Raw genomic sequence first — 14,228 nt, forward strand, 5'->3', positions numbered from 1 at the left:
TATCATGAAATAGATGAGAGTCAAATTTGTAAATGCGCCAAAATTGAATAGAATCTTATATAATATGAAACGATTTCTTGCCTAAAAAGATTAAAAGCTAGTATTTTCCTTATTCGTCACAGTTGATGAATTGAACATTGGGAATGTTTTCGACTTTGTAGTAATCTTCCCCACCTTGTACCAATTTCTCCATCCACGTCTTTATTCCTACAATCGTCAATTCCTTTAAGGAAGTTATGTATCTGATCCCATCCGGAAACTTCAGCTTTTTGCAATCACGTATAGTCAAAACACGAAGACATGGCATCGACCCTTCTTCGACTATCCACTCTTCTAACTCTTCTAGATATTCTAGTTTTAGAAAACATAACTGAGTAAATCCACCTTTTGAGCATACCATTCTCTTCCCAATGAAAGCACCAAATGTTAATATAACCGACTTCAAATGAAGCAGCTTTTCTAGAATCAGGAATGGATCCTCCTCCATGCAGCAACACCATAGATATATGTGTGAAAGGTTGGGATGGAATTGATATTGCTCAGGAAACCTTGGCATATGCATCGCCAACTCTAATTCTTTTAGATGAATGCAATCCAGAACAATTTCTCCCCCATGATAAGCCACACGATTTTCTGGCTTGTCGTATAAATGGAGCACCTCCAGGGCTCTCAATTGACGGAGAGATGAGGATAGAGTTTCAGAAGTATACCCGTCATCGATAAATAAACTGAGCTCCCTGAGCTTAGTCATGTGGAGGAGGTCCATCACGCTACTGTACTTTGTTGAAAAATTCATCAAAGACTCCAAGTTCACTAGATCACACAATTCCAACATTGTTTTATCATGCATTGACATTGGCAACTGAAGGTACCTCAACTCTAGCATCTCTTTCAGAACATTTGGCACATGAGCCATCCCATTGAAGCCTAAGTTCAAATAGAGTAGAAGCTTTAGATTCCGCAGAGAAGAAGGTAGATGAGATACCCAAGCCCTGCGTAAGCTCAAAAATCTCAAGTGGATGAGATCTCCAATGCTCGAAGGTAGCTTCCCTCCTTGAAACCTTACCCCAGCAAGATCCAACACCCTGAGCAATGATAAACTTAGGAAGCTTGGGGTTGTCGATTGTATACAAAAGTCATCCTCAACTCCAAAAAACAAAAGAGTTCTAACTTTTTTTTTGTTTGTTTGTCCCAGGTTTTGAAGGGCATTACCACCGTTTACAGAGAGTCTGCGAGATTTACTAGGAGGCTGAGCATTGATGGCAGAGGTAGATGTTGGGACTTTGACGATTTCTAGGAAGTTCTCTTCTTTGGCTTTTGACAAACATACTTCTCTCATCATGTCATGCATTTGACAACAATATATGTTTCTCAAAAACATATATTTTTTGTCAATAGTAACCATATTTCTCCTCACTAGCTCGTTTAGGTAGTCTTCTCCACTGTCTCGGATGGTTGATCCATCGTAAAATGAAGTTATGATTCCTTCTGCAGCCCAGTAATTGAACAATCTCCCCACATTTATATTGTAATCTTCTGGAAAATGAGCTAAGTAAAGGAAGCAATGCTTTAAACGCATTGGCAAATCTTCATAGCTTAGAGACAATACTCTGTAAATCGAATTGAGATTATTGTCATCTAAGCTAGATCCTCCTACGATCTGGGGTCCAATATTGTCACACACTCTTTTCCACTCGGCAACTGTATGTTTTTCAGCTAATAAGCCTCCCAGAACTTTAACTGCTAATGGTAGTCCTCCACAATATGTGACCATTTCCTTTCCTAGGGCTTCCATATCTTCATCAACCCTTACTTCTACATAAAGTCACAAGGTAATAACTTTTAAGATGTGAACCACGAAATAAAATTCACAAGATTCTTGGTCTTAAATTTTAAATATGAAAATTTACCAGTTTGGTCTCTCCTGTGGAACACTATCTTCTCACATAGCTTCCAACTTTCTATGGGTGTAAGGATTCTTGGTCTAAAAGTAAAACATGTTGGATCTGCATGTAACCCAACACGTTCATTGCGAGAAGTAAGTAGCATCTTCCAACCTGCAACTTATCCATACATAATAGGGAAGAAAATGAATTTATGAGCAGTGTGTGCGTCTTGCTTACTTCATAACTTTGTTTTTACAATCACATAGTATAATTTAAACAAAAAAGTGCCTTATCTATGGTCTATGGACCATAAGAGCTAACCTTTTTTTCCCGGAAACACTGCTTTAATTCGGTCCCAGTCTTCTTCTTTCCATACATCGTCAAGGACAACCAAATATCTACCGGTTTCCAGCAACTTAAAGAGCTTACCCTGGAGTATATGCTCGTCCATATGTGAAATGTCCCCATCATGTGGTTGAAGTTCTTGCCAGATCTTCTGCCAAATATGCTTCTGCGTAAACTGTTGGGAAACACAAACCCACGCGAAACCATAGAAATGACGTTGTACCATATCATGATGAAAGACTTGTCTTGCGAGAGTGGTTTTACCAATACCTCCCATGCCAGATATAGAAACCACTTGAATGTTATCATTCTCCACCAAATGACCAACTAATGCTTCAACACTCTCTTCCACCCCAACAAGATCGCTTTCGGAACTGTTAGCAAACGTTTGCCGGATCTCCCTTTGCTTCATTTGTCTTTCTTGCAGCGACAACGAACGACCACCATCGATGATCTCTTGTATCCCTAAACTCTGCATTTCCCCAATCAACTCAGAGATCTTCTTAGTGATGCCTTCAATATCTGAAGCAAATTTCCGTCGGTCGACTAAGAAGGAAGCAAGTTTTCTCACATGCTTCTTGATCCCTTTTTCTTTTCCTCTAAATTCTTTTAAAAGAAAGAATTCGATTATATCCTCAGCATCATAAGCGATGTCCTTAACGTCTTCCAAGAAGTTTCTCACCCTTTTACTTTCATGTTTCTTGGCATCTGCATCTTCCAACAACGACTGTAACCTTCCCAGCTGACGCTTTAGTTCATCAACTTGCTCATTGATTCCATTTAATCGAGAAGATTCTCGATTCAGAAGCTCCCAAAGCTTCTGAACTCCAAACAACACAACTCCTTCAGCCATAACCTTTTACGAGAAATTTTCATGGACAGATCGTTCTAGTGAGACAAGAAATCGTGAAAAAAGATCTTGTAATAATTCGAAGTACAAACGACGGATTAATGCAAATGAAGCAGACTAAAGAATATGAAAAAATGACAAAATTTACCTTCTGTAATCAGCTCTGCTACTTGGTTATGTGGTCACGACAAAAAGAGGGTTGCATTTTGTTATAAAACTCAGCTAAAAAAGAGTAAAGTGAGAGTTGAATCCACTGGCTGAGGAGTCTCCACGATAACATCTCTTATGATTAATGATCCATCGCCACCTGTAACTCTTCAATATTATCAAATCCCAAATTCCCAATATATGGTGATTAAAGAAAACAACGACCATCAAAGAAGTCCACATCTGATAAATAGTTTATGCGATCTACTGAACGTTAATGTACATCGCGACTTTAACAAGGTAACAAAGTATTACAGCAAAAATTCTTTACAAGTTACAACTACAATTTCAGTGGTCACAACTTCACCAAGGTAATACTCTTCCCTCCGGTCGTATCTCTGACCCATCTTCGTCTTCGAAATCAAAATCAAGCTTCTCCATTACCATGCCTACTCGATCTCCATCTGCACATTCACCATGAAGAACATCATTGCTTTTGCTTCTCACTGTTTTCTTGCAGGACTGACTTGGGCTCACTTCGAAATCATCATCCTCGGCTACATTTGGACTAATGTTCTCGTCTCTTCTCCTCTTCCCTGAATGGGGACTGTCGTTGCTGATTATGGAGTCTTTCTTATTGGTTCCGCAGTACTCGTTTACCGTTGAATCTATTGTTTCCAACAGCCGATCACCGTACTTGCTTACTTTGGCCCTGAAACAGAGTTTAAAGACATCATCAAACACTTTTAGTTTTTTCTTCATTGGTTTGGTGATTAAGAGTAGAGGTTGTAGAGAAAAGCACAACTTACTTCCCAAGGCCATTGATTTCAAGGAGTTCCTCTTTGGTTCTCGGAATTCGTCTGCTTATCTGCTGTAGTGTTGAATTGCTGCCACCACAAACAGAGAGATTTTGTGAGGTATGAATCAAACTGACCGTGATCAAGTACAGAACTTGGGAAACGAGAAGTGGAACGGTTTTCGGACTTACATGAATATATGATATGCCATGACACCATCAGGGGCTTCTTTGACAAGAGCTGTACGAAGCTTCCTCAAGGCTGTGTACATGTTGGCGGAGAGATTCTAGAGAAAAAGATCAACGAAGCAACCTCAGCGATTCAGAGTGGTAGATTAATGTCACTAGGAAAAAAAGAGTCTGAACTCAAAGAGCTATACCAAATCTTTTGGAGGAGCATCTTCTGTGGAAAGTGGAAGAGTACTTTGCTTCTCTGATGTTAGCGGACCTTTTGCAGGGGTTGCCCCAGGTTTACTTGGCTTTAGTACTTTTACAGAAGACGGGAATCTGCAACAGATTATGGGAGTTTTAGCTAAAGTACGTTTTACAAGCCGTTAACGCAAACACAGTTAATTGCAATGATTTGCTTAAACCTAGTTCCTGTGAACCTTAATGAAAGATATACGCAAAGTCATACCTCATCATTACAGTCTGACTTCCAGAAAATAGTACGGAAGCCTTTGCGTTATTCACCTAGATACAAATAGGTAGGTAAATAGAGGTTAGGTGTGTAACCGCTTGAAAAATGAAATGTTAAATGCTCACACAGAGACAATCAGGGTTCCAGTCAGCTACTATCATCTCCAATCATCAATGAGAGAGAGAAACGAAGTGAAATTTATTTAGAACTAAATACCTTGAGCAACGATGACACAGATCCATACATATCACTTTTNCAGAACTTGGGAAACGAGAAGTGGAACGGTTTTCGGACTTACATGAATATATGATATGCCATGACACCATCAGGGGCTTCTTTGACAAGAGCTGTACGAAGCTTCCTCAAGGCTGTGTACATGTTGGCGGAGAGATTCTAGAGAAAAAGATCAACGAAGCAACCTCAGCGATTCAGAGTGGTAGATTAATGTCACTAGGAAAAAAAGAGTCTGAACTCAAAGAGCTATACCAAATCTTTTGGAGGAGCATCTTCTGTGGAAAGTGGAAGAGTACTTTGCTTCTCTGATGTTAGCGGACCTTTTGCAGGGGTTGCCCCGGGTTTACTTGGCTTTAGTACTTTTACAGAAGACGGGAATCTGCAACAGATTATGGGAGTTTTAGCTAAAGTACGTTTTACAAGCCGTTAACGCAAACACAGTTAATTGCAATGATTTGCTTAAACCTAGTTCCTGTGAACCTTAATGAAAGATATACGCAAAGTCATACCTCATCATTACAGTCTGACTTCCAGAAAATAGTACGGAAGCCTTTGCGTTATTCACCTAGATACAAATAGGTAAATAGAGGTTAGGTGTGTAACCGCTTGAAAAATGAAATGTTAAATGCTCACACAGAGACAATCAGGGTTCCAGTCAGCTACTATCATCTCCAATCATCAATGAGAGAGAGAAACGAAGTGAAATTTATTTAGAACTAAATACCTTGAGCAACGATGACACAGATCCATACATATCACTTTTCCGAACATCTTCCACAAGAATGTCCTCAGTTACAAGATAGTGCAAGATACGAGAAACTTCAAGTTTTGATAATTGTTTTCCAGCTCCATGCAGCTGCAAAGTCTCATGTCTGTGTTTCTTGACCTAGATGCAAAGAAGACAGTTACTTTTCCAAGAAAACAAAGCCACACTGGTTGTATTGCTGGGCAAGCCAATGCTTTCATTAACAATTAGTCTTTAACAAGTATAAAAAAAGAGACCATGGTTTATGAGGCGATACAGGTTATAATATCTAGCATAATCTGGAAGAGACACAGAATATATGCGTAGGAATCTCTCCTAAACCTTGAAGGAATTAAGGATTATTATAATTAGTCCATACCATTTGGTTTAAGGAACCTCTGTAGACTTCAAGAATATGAGCTGAAGAAAACCTTTCTCCTGTTTGCTTCACCAGTTCAACCTGTGCAAAACAAGTGATATACACGTGACCAATAATAACACATCTAACAAGTGATATACATGGTAAGCTTTTAGTGATTTCCATACCAGTTGCTTTGTGATCAAGGTGACATCTTTGTCTATCAAACTCTGAGTACTGCAACAGTTATCACACGTCTTTTTGCAGTTCGTGGAATCGAATTTTTCACCGAAATGCACTAGCTGTAGGAATCGCCGGCAGTCCACCTCATTTTCGCAGTAACTTACCTGAAGCAATAAAATGTGAAGAAACATCTTAGCTAGTATACCCTCAAAAGCAAAAAGTAGGAATCTTCACATTAAAGTACCATGCGTAGAAGGTTTTCGGTATTTGTTTCAAGTATCCTCCCTGAACTTGCTACACGATTATACCCAGTTGCCATGGGGCTTTGGTCAACTCCTCCTTGGCTAATCATATGTTTAACTCGTATCTGAAATAATATTGTGTATATGCATAAACATGACCAAGAGCAGAAAGATGAAAGAAGAAGTTCCAGACTAACAAAGCGGACTAGAAAATACAATATGATAGTTTATATGCACTTACATAGTCGCCATAACCATAATACAAAACACAAGATGACCTCTGACCATCTCTGCCAGCACGACCACATTCCTTGGATTTGAAAAAATATAGCTTATGTGAGTCGCTAGAAGAAATACCAGTATCTAGCTTTTTGTTGAATCAGTTAAATGAGATTTCCATGATTGATTGTATAATAAATACCTGATGATAGCCTTCTATAGACTTCGGGAGTGAGTGATGAATAACATAGCGGACATCAGGCTTGTTGATTCCTGAAATATGCAATGTTAATGGGCAGCAACATTCAATGATTTAAAACAACATTAGCAAAAACCAGTACCCATTCCAAATGCCACAGTAGCACATATTATATTGATTTCGTCCTTGCTCCATTGTGTCTGTACAAAGGCACGTTGCTCAGGCTCCATACTGCCATGGTAGAATGCTGCTTTATGACCAAACTCCTGAAAAATAGTATCCAATTGTACGTTTAAACACAATATTTGTGATATGCACAGGACTTGATAAAGCTTCAATATACAAATGACCAACCTGCAACTTTTCAGAGACTTTTTCGCAGTCCATTCTTGAAAGACAGTATATAATTCCACACTCATCAAAATGATTTTCCTTAATAAATTTGTCAATATCTTCCAGACACTTCTTTGTCTTGGGAACAACAGAATACCTGCAAACTTTTTGGTAAGCAGCATTCTGAAATACATTTATAGAGGTCTAGGCAGTTTTACCTTACCATAGATTTGGGCGATTAAAACTTTGCCGGAACACAACACAGTTAACAAGGCCAAGGGCTTGTACAACATCTTCTTTCACACTGGCTGTTGCTGTAGCTGTTAAAGCTAACACGGGAATGCCGGGAAACTTCTGCTTCAGAATACCAAGACTCTGCATATTCCACAATACTTTTGGTAGGTAAAAAAGGAAAGTCATGTTTGTCGAAAAGTAAGAGAGCCTTGTTTGAAGCTTCTGAAGGCCTAACCTGGTAGTCTGGCCGAAAGTCATGGCCCCACTGGCTCACACAATGAGCTTCATCAATAACAAAACGAGAAAGCAAACCACGAGAATTTAAGTTTTCTAGATGCCTCAAGAGAGAATCGCTTCTGCAGCCAAGAAAGAGATACATGTTAGCTACGTGTTATCAATAATATATCTCAGTGTGGTGACCCTGGCATTAATTGCCCACATCTATGCTAATAACTACTCTAGAATCATAAGAAACCTTATGTAGTACTGCATGATGCATAGGTCCTAATATATCCTACCCGAGGAAATTAAAAGAGGAATACAAAGCAAATAAAAACAAAACAGAAAGAGAAAAAATAACAACTCACTTTGCCACTTTTTCAGGTGTGACATATAGTAATTTGTACTTTGAATGCTCGTTTTTCAGCTCCTGAAAGATCTTCAGTTGTTCAGCCCATTCCATGCCGGCACTTAGGGAAGCAGCGGGTATATTGGCCTGTGACCATGATTCAGAAATCAAAGCGTGAAAAGGATATAATTCTCTAGGATAACAATTCATCAATGAAACAGAAGATATAAATAGAATCTCTGGTGGTTTCTGAAGTGTTCACCTGCAGTAGGTTCATTATCTGGTCTTGAATAAGTGACACAAGTGGAGAAATGACTAATGTTATTCCTGGACAGATCAGAGCGGGGAGCTGCCAAAATAAGATGTTAGTAAATAGTTTGGAGAACACAAATTGAATCGTTTATCTCCTTTCTGTAGGATGGATACAACTATCTCAGTTAAAAACAAGAAGTAGATTGAAGAATCATAGTGACATTAAAATATAATGGTGACCTGATATGTCAAACTCTTCCCTCCTCCAGTTGGCATCAAAACAAAAACATCAGAGCCACTCATTGTTGCATTGATGATTTCTCTCTGGTTTGGTCGAAACGAGTGATTTCCAAATACTTTTTTATTATTAATCTGAACATTGCAAGGAAACACATGAGTACAAGGAACGTAAATGAACCAAAAATAAGAGAGAAAGTCAGCTAATCACCTCCAATTTTCTTGTCCAGGGAAAATCATGACTGCTCCATCTTTTGTCGCTTGAACCTTCGGTGTAGGTCACGTCAATAATCTTCGGAACATATTGTTCCCTCTCTACAGAAAATGAAGAATCTCTTGGCATATTCCAGCTATCACAGACATATCTTCCTTGGTCACTAGGAAGTGGTCGAAAATCAGTTTGTGGATGATCCATTTTATAACTTGTTGATTTAGGTGTTTCATACTGGAAAGTACGAGTAGCTGTAGATGACAAAAACTGAGATTTTTTACTATCTTTATCTCGGATATGGTTCTCAAGCTGCTGAATTTGCTTCTTCAGCTGTAACCTAGCAACAACACAAGTTGAGACTCATTAGAAACTGAACAAGTCAAGACATACTCACACTTGTGATACAACTAAATACTCAAACTCAAGAAACAGATGCGCTGCCTATTATCTCTTTAAGCCTACTCTATTCTCCCTGTACTATTTCTGCTATATTTTGCTAGAACATACTACAGCCTCCGAAAGGAAACTAAATTGTTATTACTCTTATAGAAAAAGGCAAATTAAACAGCCACGAAAAATGGGAACAAAATTGGTTGAGCTATAAACCTCTCTTGACGAAGCTGTTGAACACGCTCAGGACTCAGGTCAGTAGCATCGTCAAGAAGTTCATTTGATATTGAAAGCAACACGTCCTTCATTTGTTCCACATGGGTTGAAGCTTCTGGACAAAGCCCTAACTGAGTAGATCCAAACATCTAATAACATGAGAAAACCAATGGATTTCAAAACCATTAAAGCAAAAAACAAGAAGAGAAAAGCAGATTCATACCTTTATTCCATGACTACAGTTGGAACATAATTCAGGAGGCAGACAAGAGTCTTCTTCAAATCTGGAAGCACTTCTATCCACAGGTGGAGTTCTCAACGAAAAGTTAGATACTGATGGCTGCGGAGTACCAGTAGAATGGTAGTGTTCCATCACAATTTGGTCGACATCAATATTCTGCACACAAAGTGTTAACATGCTTGAGTTGACGTATTTTCACCACAAACCAATATTCTACATAAGCATGTATGAAACTTTGTACCAGAAGGTACTCCCTATAATGGTTTTGATTTTAATGTCACGGAAATATGCTACCACTTACAGATGCTTATACAAAATTGAGAAAAGTGGCTTGTTTACATAGGAGTACTACATAAGGAAAAACGATGTGCTACTTTCAGCAACAACATTACCTCAAGTATGTCATCAATATTGTCAAGACATGCTTTTCCAGATTCCAACTGCTCAGATGGGAATGCAGAATTCCTGAATGATTTCTCCACACCATTTAAATGCGTGCATCTGGGTTCTGATTCATCGTTTACCCGTGGAAACTTTTCAGCAATTATTTCATCATCACCACGGACAGAGGACGGAAAACTGTGAAAGGATCTTCCAGTTCCTGAAACATTCAATGCACTTTGGTTTTGTCGATTGTTCATATAAAAAGAACCATCAGTGCTAGATACAACTTTCACGGTGGATCTCTCTCTTGCAGAAAATGAGCCATTGGTACCACCGTCATCAACGGGGGGAGTAAAGCCAGGTCTTAGGTAGGCATTATTTATTGAGAGACTTGAAAGAGCACGCCAAGCCTGCCAACATAGGATACTATTAACTAAATATGTAGAGTTCATGAAGAGAGGTCTATCTAAAAAGGGAAGGTCAACCACAACTAGGGGAACATAGAATCTACGATGAGCTAAAATGTTATTTTAAAGAAACGGAAAGAGAAGAGGAAAAACATGTAATGAAATCCTACTTATGACAAGGGGTATACATCAGTTAAAAACTTAACTCTCAGCTAAAAAGATATTACCTTTGCAACTTGCGGGTGCGCCAAAGTATGCACATTCACACTGGGAAACGAGATAGACCTAAGCAAAAAGAGTACAGAGCTTTCAAATACTTGTGAATCACATAGGTAAACAGATTTAAGAAGACAAAGAAAACCTCACAAGAATTCCAGCACTCACATACTCTTACGAGAAACATCAAAGAGACATACAACGCACATATCATTTAATATTATTTCGGGCAGTTTGGTTGTATGAAAGTCGACCAATACAAAAGCCGGAGAACATATTACGCACATATAATTGTACAAAGCTATTGATAGGAAAACAAACACGCATTGGCACACAGAATCAAATGCTGCTGGAAGCCATAAAACACAATGTGGTAGAAAGCTATCCTTAATCACTGACTTCAATCATAGTTAAGTCTATGAATTCAAACAGCAGATAGTACTGGGCCAAAGTATATGACAATTAAGAAACAATGACAGAAGACAGAAGGAGATGATTGTTGTCGAAAGCCATAATACCTTGCAGCCATATCTCTAGGCTTTTGACTTTCTAGAGCATACAGGACATTGGAGCTCAGAAACTTAGTCACGGACGATGGACTCTCGAGCGCCTTTGCATGTTCCGACCAATTCGTTTGAGGACCTCTAGGTTTCTGAACTTCAGGAAGATAACTCCTACTGCATTTTAACAGTGAGTAAGTGAGATCAAACAAAAAAAAAATAAGATCTGCCCGAAAATTTTGGAATAAACCAGAGTGAACAAGGGAAAAGATCAATCTTACCTCATTTGACTCGGTGAATCAGAGGTTCAACATGCTGATGAGGTTCAAGTAAATTGGAACATCTTCCCTTGCCACCGCAATTAAGTAACTTTATAAACACACATAAAAAAAAAAGAATTTGCGTTCAGATTAGTGGGTGCTGATGATAAACGCCAACAAGAACTAAAAAACTTTACACATCGTCACTGACTCTATACATACACAGTTACCAAATCTAATGCGAATTACAGAAATCTGCCAAATTACCGATTGAGGATGCTACGTCAAACACAAAATCCAGTGATATAACGAATCTGCTAGTTAATTACACCCACCAATTTCAGCATTTGAAAAACGATAAATATACTCCCAAAAAAAATTGAAAATTGAAGTGAATCGAATCAGTCATGACTCTAAAGGATTAATCTTTATCCACGGAAAACGAAAACCCCTAATCGAAAACTAAACAGAAAGATTAACAGGAGTACGAAGAAACGTATCGGTGCGAGATAGAACGAAAACCCTAGAATTTGAATGCGAAACGAAAGCCAAAGAACAATACATTTGAGATTCAGAGGAGTCTTTTTTGCTCAATACACCGTCACTTTAGCACTCCGACGGCGAAACAACCCGGGAAGTCGGCGAGACGAAGTAGAGGATAAAATGGTGGCCACCACCGACTTGAGCTCACGGCCGTAGAGGATCATGCGGTTCACTAATGGCGGGATAGTTTCCCCCTCTAATATTCACATTTTCCGACGCATAAAATAAAACAATTTATTTTGAATTTTGTAACATTTCAATTATCGGTTTAAATTTTTTCAACATTCCAGAATTGTAAATTTTATATTTTTCAATAAAATCTAATTACAAAATCTTTATTCGAGGTTATACAATGTTCATAGCACAATGTGTAGCAAAGTCTCATCGTCACCCTCCGTTTGTTTTTCTTATACTGCAAATTTTACAAATCTCCAAAACCGTAATAAAAGGAAACCAAAACCCAAAAAGCATTGTAAAAGGCAAACACGAGAAGAACAGAGATTTTTTAAGTTTCAACAAACCAAAGAGAACTTTTTTATCTTACACAAACCAAAAAAACCAAGATATCAACTTAATCTGACTTCTCCACTTGCGTGTACTTCCTTTACAGTTTTGTCGTATTCATCTTCATCGTCTTCTTCTTCTTCCACTTCCTCCTCTTCTTCCTCCTCCACGTCTTCTGCATCTTCCTCTTTTCCTTCTGCACCTCCCCAGCCAAAACCTCCAATGGATCGAGAAACCGGAGGTGGCGTTTTGGCGTCAGCCACTATCTTCATGATCTCTTCAGCTGTCTGGAAGGAAAAGGTTGGGTTCTCTTTTCTGAAATATGTAGCTTGAGCTGTCTCTGTGAGTTCCCTTGGCAAGTTCTTCAGGAACCATGGGTGTTTCTTGATCTCAGCAATAGTAATCCTCTGCAAAAACAAGCAAGTAGCTCAATTGTCAATTAAGACCATACTCTGAAAACATTTTTGCTTGGGTGAATTGGTGACAAATATATATACCTTGAGAGAATTGGCAACAAATATCCGGGAAAGGAGATGTTTACAATCCTGTGAGATATGGACGTAGTCCGGGATCTTGTATTGAACAGCCATGATTTTCTGTATAACAAAATCGCACAATGATGAATAGGATGTAGCCTACTTACAAGCGAGATATGCAAAAACATGAAACAGAAACCTACTTGTATTGTTTTCCTGAAGTTTTTGGGGTCTTCCTGGTCTTCAAATGGGTATGCTCCAACCAGCATGACATAGAGAGTCACACCACAAGACCATACATCAGCCATCTAAGAGAGGAAATATTAATCTTAGTGGCTTCCACGAGGATAACTTTACATATTCAAAATCAAACAAAAGTAGAGAGCATGACAAGTTTCATCGAAACCAATTGATTTGTGCAAGTTCTTTGCACTGTGCGTGATGCTTGTCATTACCTTGCCATCATATTCTCTCCGAGAAAGGACCTCAGGTGCAATATACGCTGGAGTTCCAACTGTTGATTTGGGCCTAGAGTGTAGCAAAGAGGACTACAAAAGAAGAAGAACAAAACGCTTGAAAATGCTTTTCCCACAAAGGTGAAGAACAAAAGAGAATCTCACAAACAAGGTCAAAAAACTTGGATGTTTTCTTTATAGTGCCAAGAAAAACCTTGGAATAACCAAAATCACAGATTTTCAGACGTGGAGCAGGGCTGCCATCCAGGAGCGTGTTCTCGAGCTTCAGATCTCTATGACATATTTGCTGAGAGACAAAAATGGGCACAAGATTGATAAACAAAACGATTTCAAAACATTAAAGGGATAAGTAAATCTGTTAATGTAATTCTCTCTGCCTTACCATAGCATGGCAATAGCTAACACCTGATATAAGTTGCTGGAAGAAATATCTTGCCTGAAAACGAGACAAAAGAACAAAACTTAGAAAGACCATACAGAACTCCGAAACATATCCTAAATATTATATCAGGAGAAGACGCCAGGAACTCAAAATGACAAATCTCACCTCATCCTCGCTAAATCTTCCAGCAGTACATATACGTTCGAAGAGCTCACCACCAGCAGCATATTCCATAGCAATGGCAAGATGAGTTGGAGTCAACACCACCTGTAAAACCCACACCGATCAGAGATGGAAAAGTTATAAGATTTATCAACTTCATCACCACCCAATGTCAAAACAGTAAGAGAAATTCACTAAACCTCCTTAAAACGAATGATATTCGGATGACGAAGTGATCGGTGATTAATGATCTCTCTTGCCACGTTCTCATCAATCTGTTATCAAAAAAAACAACAACAAAGCCAATATACTCACTCTACAACTCTAATAATTGTAAAAAATCCACTTTTTATTATGCACAAAACACCAAGCTATTCTTTATTTATGCTAAT

General features: G+C 38.6%; 3 protein-coding genes across 7 annotated transcripts in view; all 3 read right to left on the minus strand.

Annotated features, from left to right (window-relative positions):
* On the minus strand, positions 42 to 3,395 carry LOC104739725 (disease susceptibility protein LOV1-like). Of its 3 annotated transcripts, none has more exons than XM_010460165.1 (4): positions 3,230 to 3,395; positions 2,208 to 3,087; positions 1,911 to 2,063; positions 42 to 1,815 (listed from the first exon to the last, which is right to left on the minus strand). In XM_010460165.1, the coding sequence occupies exons 2-4, from the start codon at positions 3,082 to 3,084 to the stop codon at positions 110 to 112; spliced, it is 2,736 nt and encodes a 911-aa protein (XP_010458467.1). In that variant the 5' UTR covers positions 3,085 to 3,087; positions 3,230 to 3,395; the 3' UTR covers positions 42 to 109. The 3 variants fall into 3 exon arrangements, with proteins under 3 accessions (XP_010458467.1, XP_010458468.1, XP_010458469.1); XM_010460166.1 differs by having other exon boundaries at positions 2,208 to 3,119; XM_010460167.1 differs by lacking the exon at positions 3,230 to 3,395 and having other exon boundaries at positions 1,911 to 2,057; positions 2,208 to 3,223.
* Positions 3,456 to 12,056, minus strand: LOC104739727 (ATP-dependent DNA helicase Q-like 4A). Of its 3 annotated transcripts, none has more exons than XM_010460169.2 (26): positions 11,856 to 12,056; positions 11,315 to 11,402; positions 11,052 to 11,207; positions 10,545 to 10,602; positions 9,919 to 10,320; positions 9,509 to 9,682; positions 9,286 to 9,434; positions 8,680 to 9,016; positions 8,472 to 8,603; positions 8,242 to 8,328; positions 7,999 to 8,126; positions 7,647 to 7,767; positions 7,401 to 7,552; positions 7,199 to 7,334; positions 6,987 to 7,110; positions 6,848 to 6,918; positions 6,668 to 6,736; positions 6,429 to 6,551; positions 6,190 to 6,348; positions 6,023 to 6,103; positions 5,623 to 5,784; positions 5,408 to 5,463; positions 5,151 to 5,277; positions 4,963 to 5,057; positions 4,038 to 4,115; positions 3,456 to 3,940 (listed from the first exon to the last, which is right to left on the minus strand). In XM_010460169.2, exons 2-26 carry the CDS (start codon positions 11,317 to 11,319, stop codon positions 3,592 to 3,594), a joined length of 3,531 nt encoding a protein of 1,176 aa, XP_010458471.1. In that variant the 5' UTR covers positions 11,320 to 11,402; positions 11,856 to 12,056; the 3' UTR covers positions 3,456 to 3,591. The 3 variants fall into 3 exon arrangements, with proteins under 3 accessions (XP_010458471.1, XP_010458470.1, XP_010458472.1); XM_010460168.2 differs by having other exon boundaries at positions 11,052 to 11,210; XM_010460170.2 differs by having other exon boundaries at positions 9,286 to 9,416; positions 11,052 to 11,210; positions 11,856 to 12,055.
* The window catches only part of LOC104739728 (serine/threonine-protein kinase SRK2A), a gene marked incomplete in the record, with an annotated part of 2,985 nt that continues 907 nt past the window's right edge, over positions 12,151 to 14,228 (minus strand). Inside the window, 8 exon segments of the mRNA XM_019236433.1 lie at positions 12,151 to 12,747; positions 12,838 to 12,936; positions 13,020 to 13,124; positions 13,272 to 13,364; positions 13,486 to 13,578; positions 13,675 to 13,728; positions 13,840 to 13,941; positions 14,037 to 14,111. Coding sequence (XP_019091978.1) covers positions 12,403 to 12,747; positions 12,838 to 12,936; positions 13,020 to 13,124; positions 13,272 to 13,364; positions 13,486 to 13,578; positions 13,675 to 13,728; positions 13,840 to 13,941; positions 14,037 to 14,111 — 966 coding nt within the window.

Source organism: Camelina sativa, chromosome 14 (genome assembly GCF_000633955.1).
Source record: "Camelina sativa cultivar DH55 chromosome 14, Cs, whole genome shotgun sequence".
Classification (NCBI taxonomy): domain Eukaryota; kingdom Viridiplantae; phylum Streptophyta; class Magnoliopsida; order Brassicales; family Brassicaceae; genus Camelina; species Camelina sativa.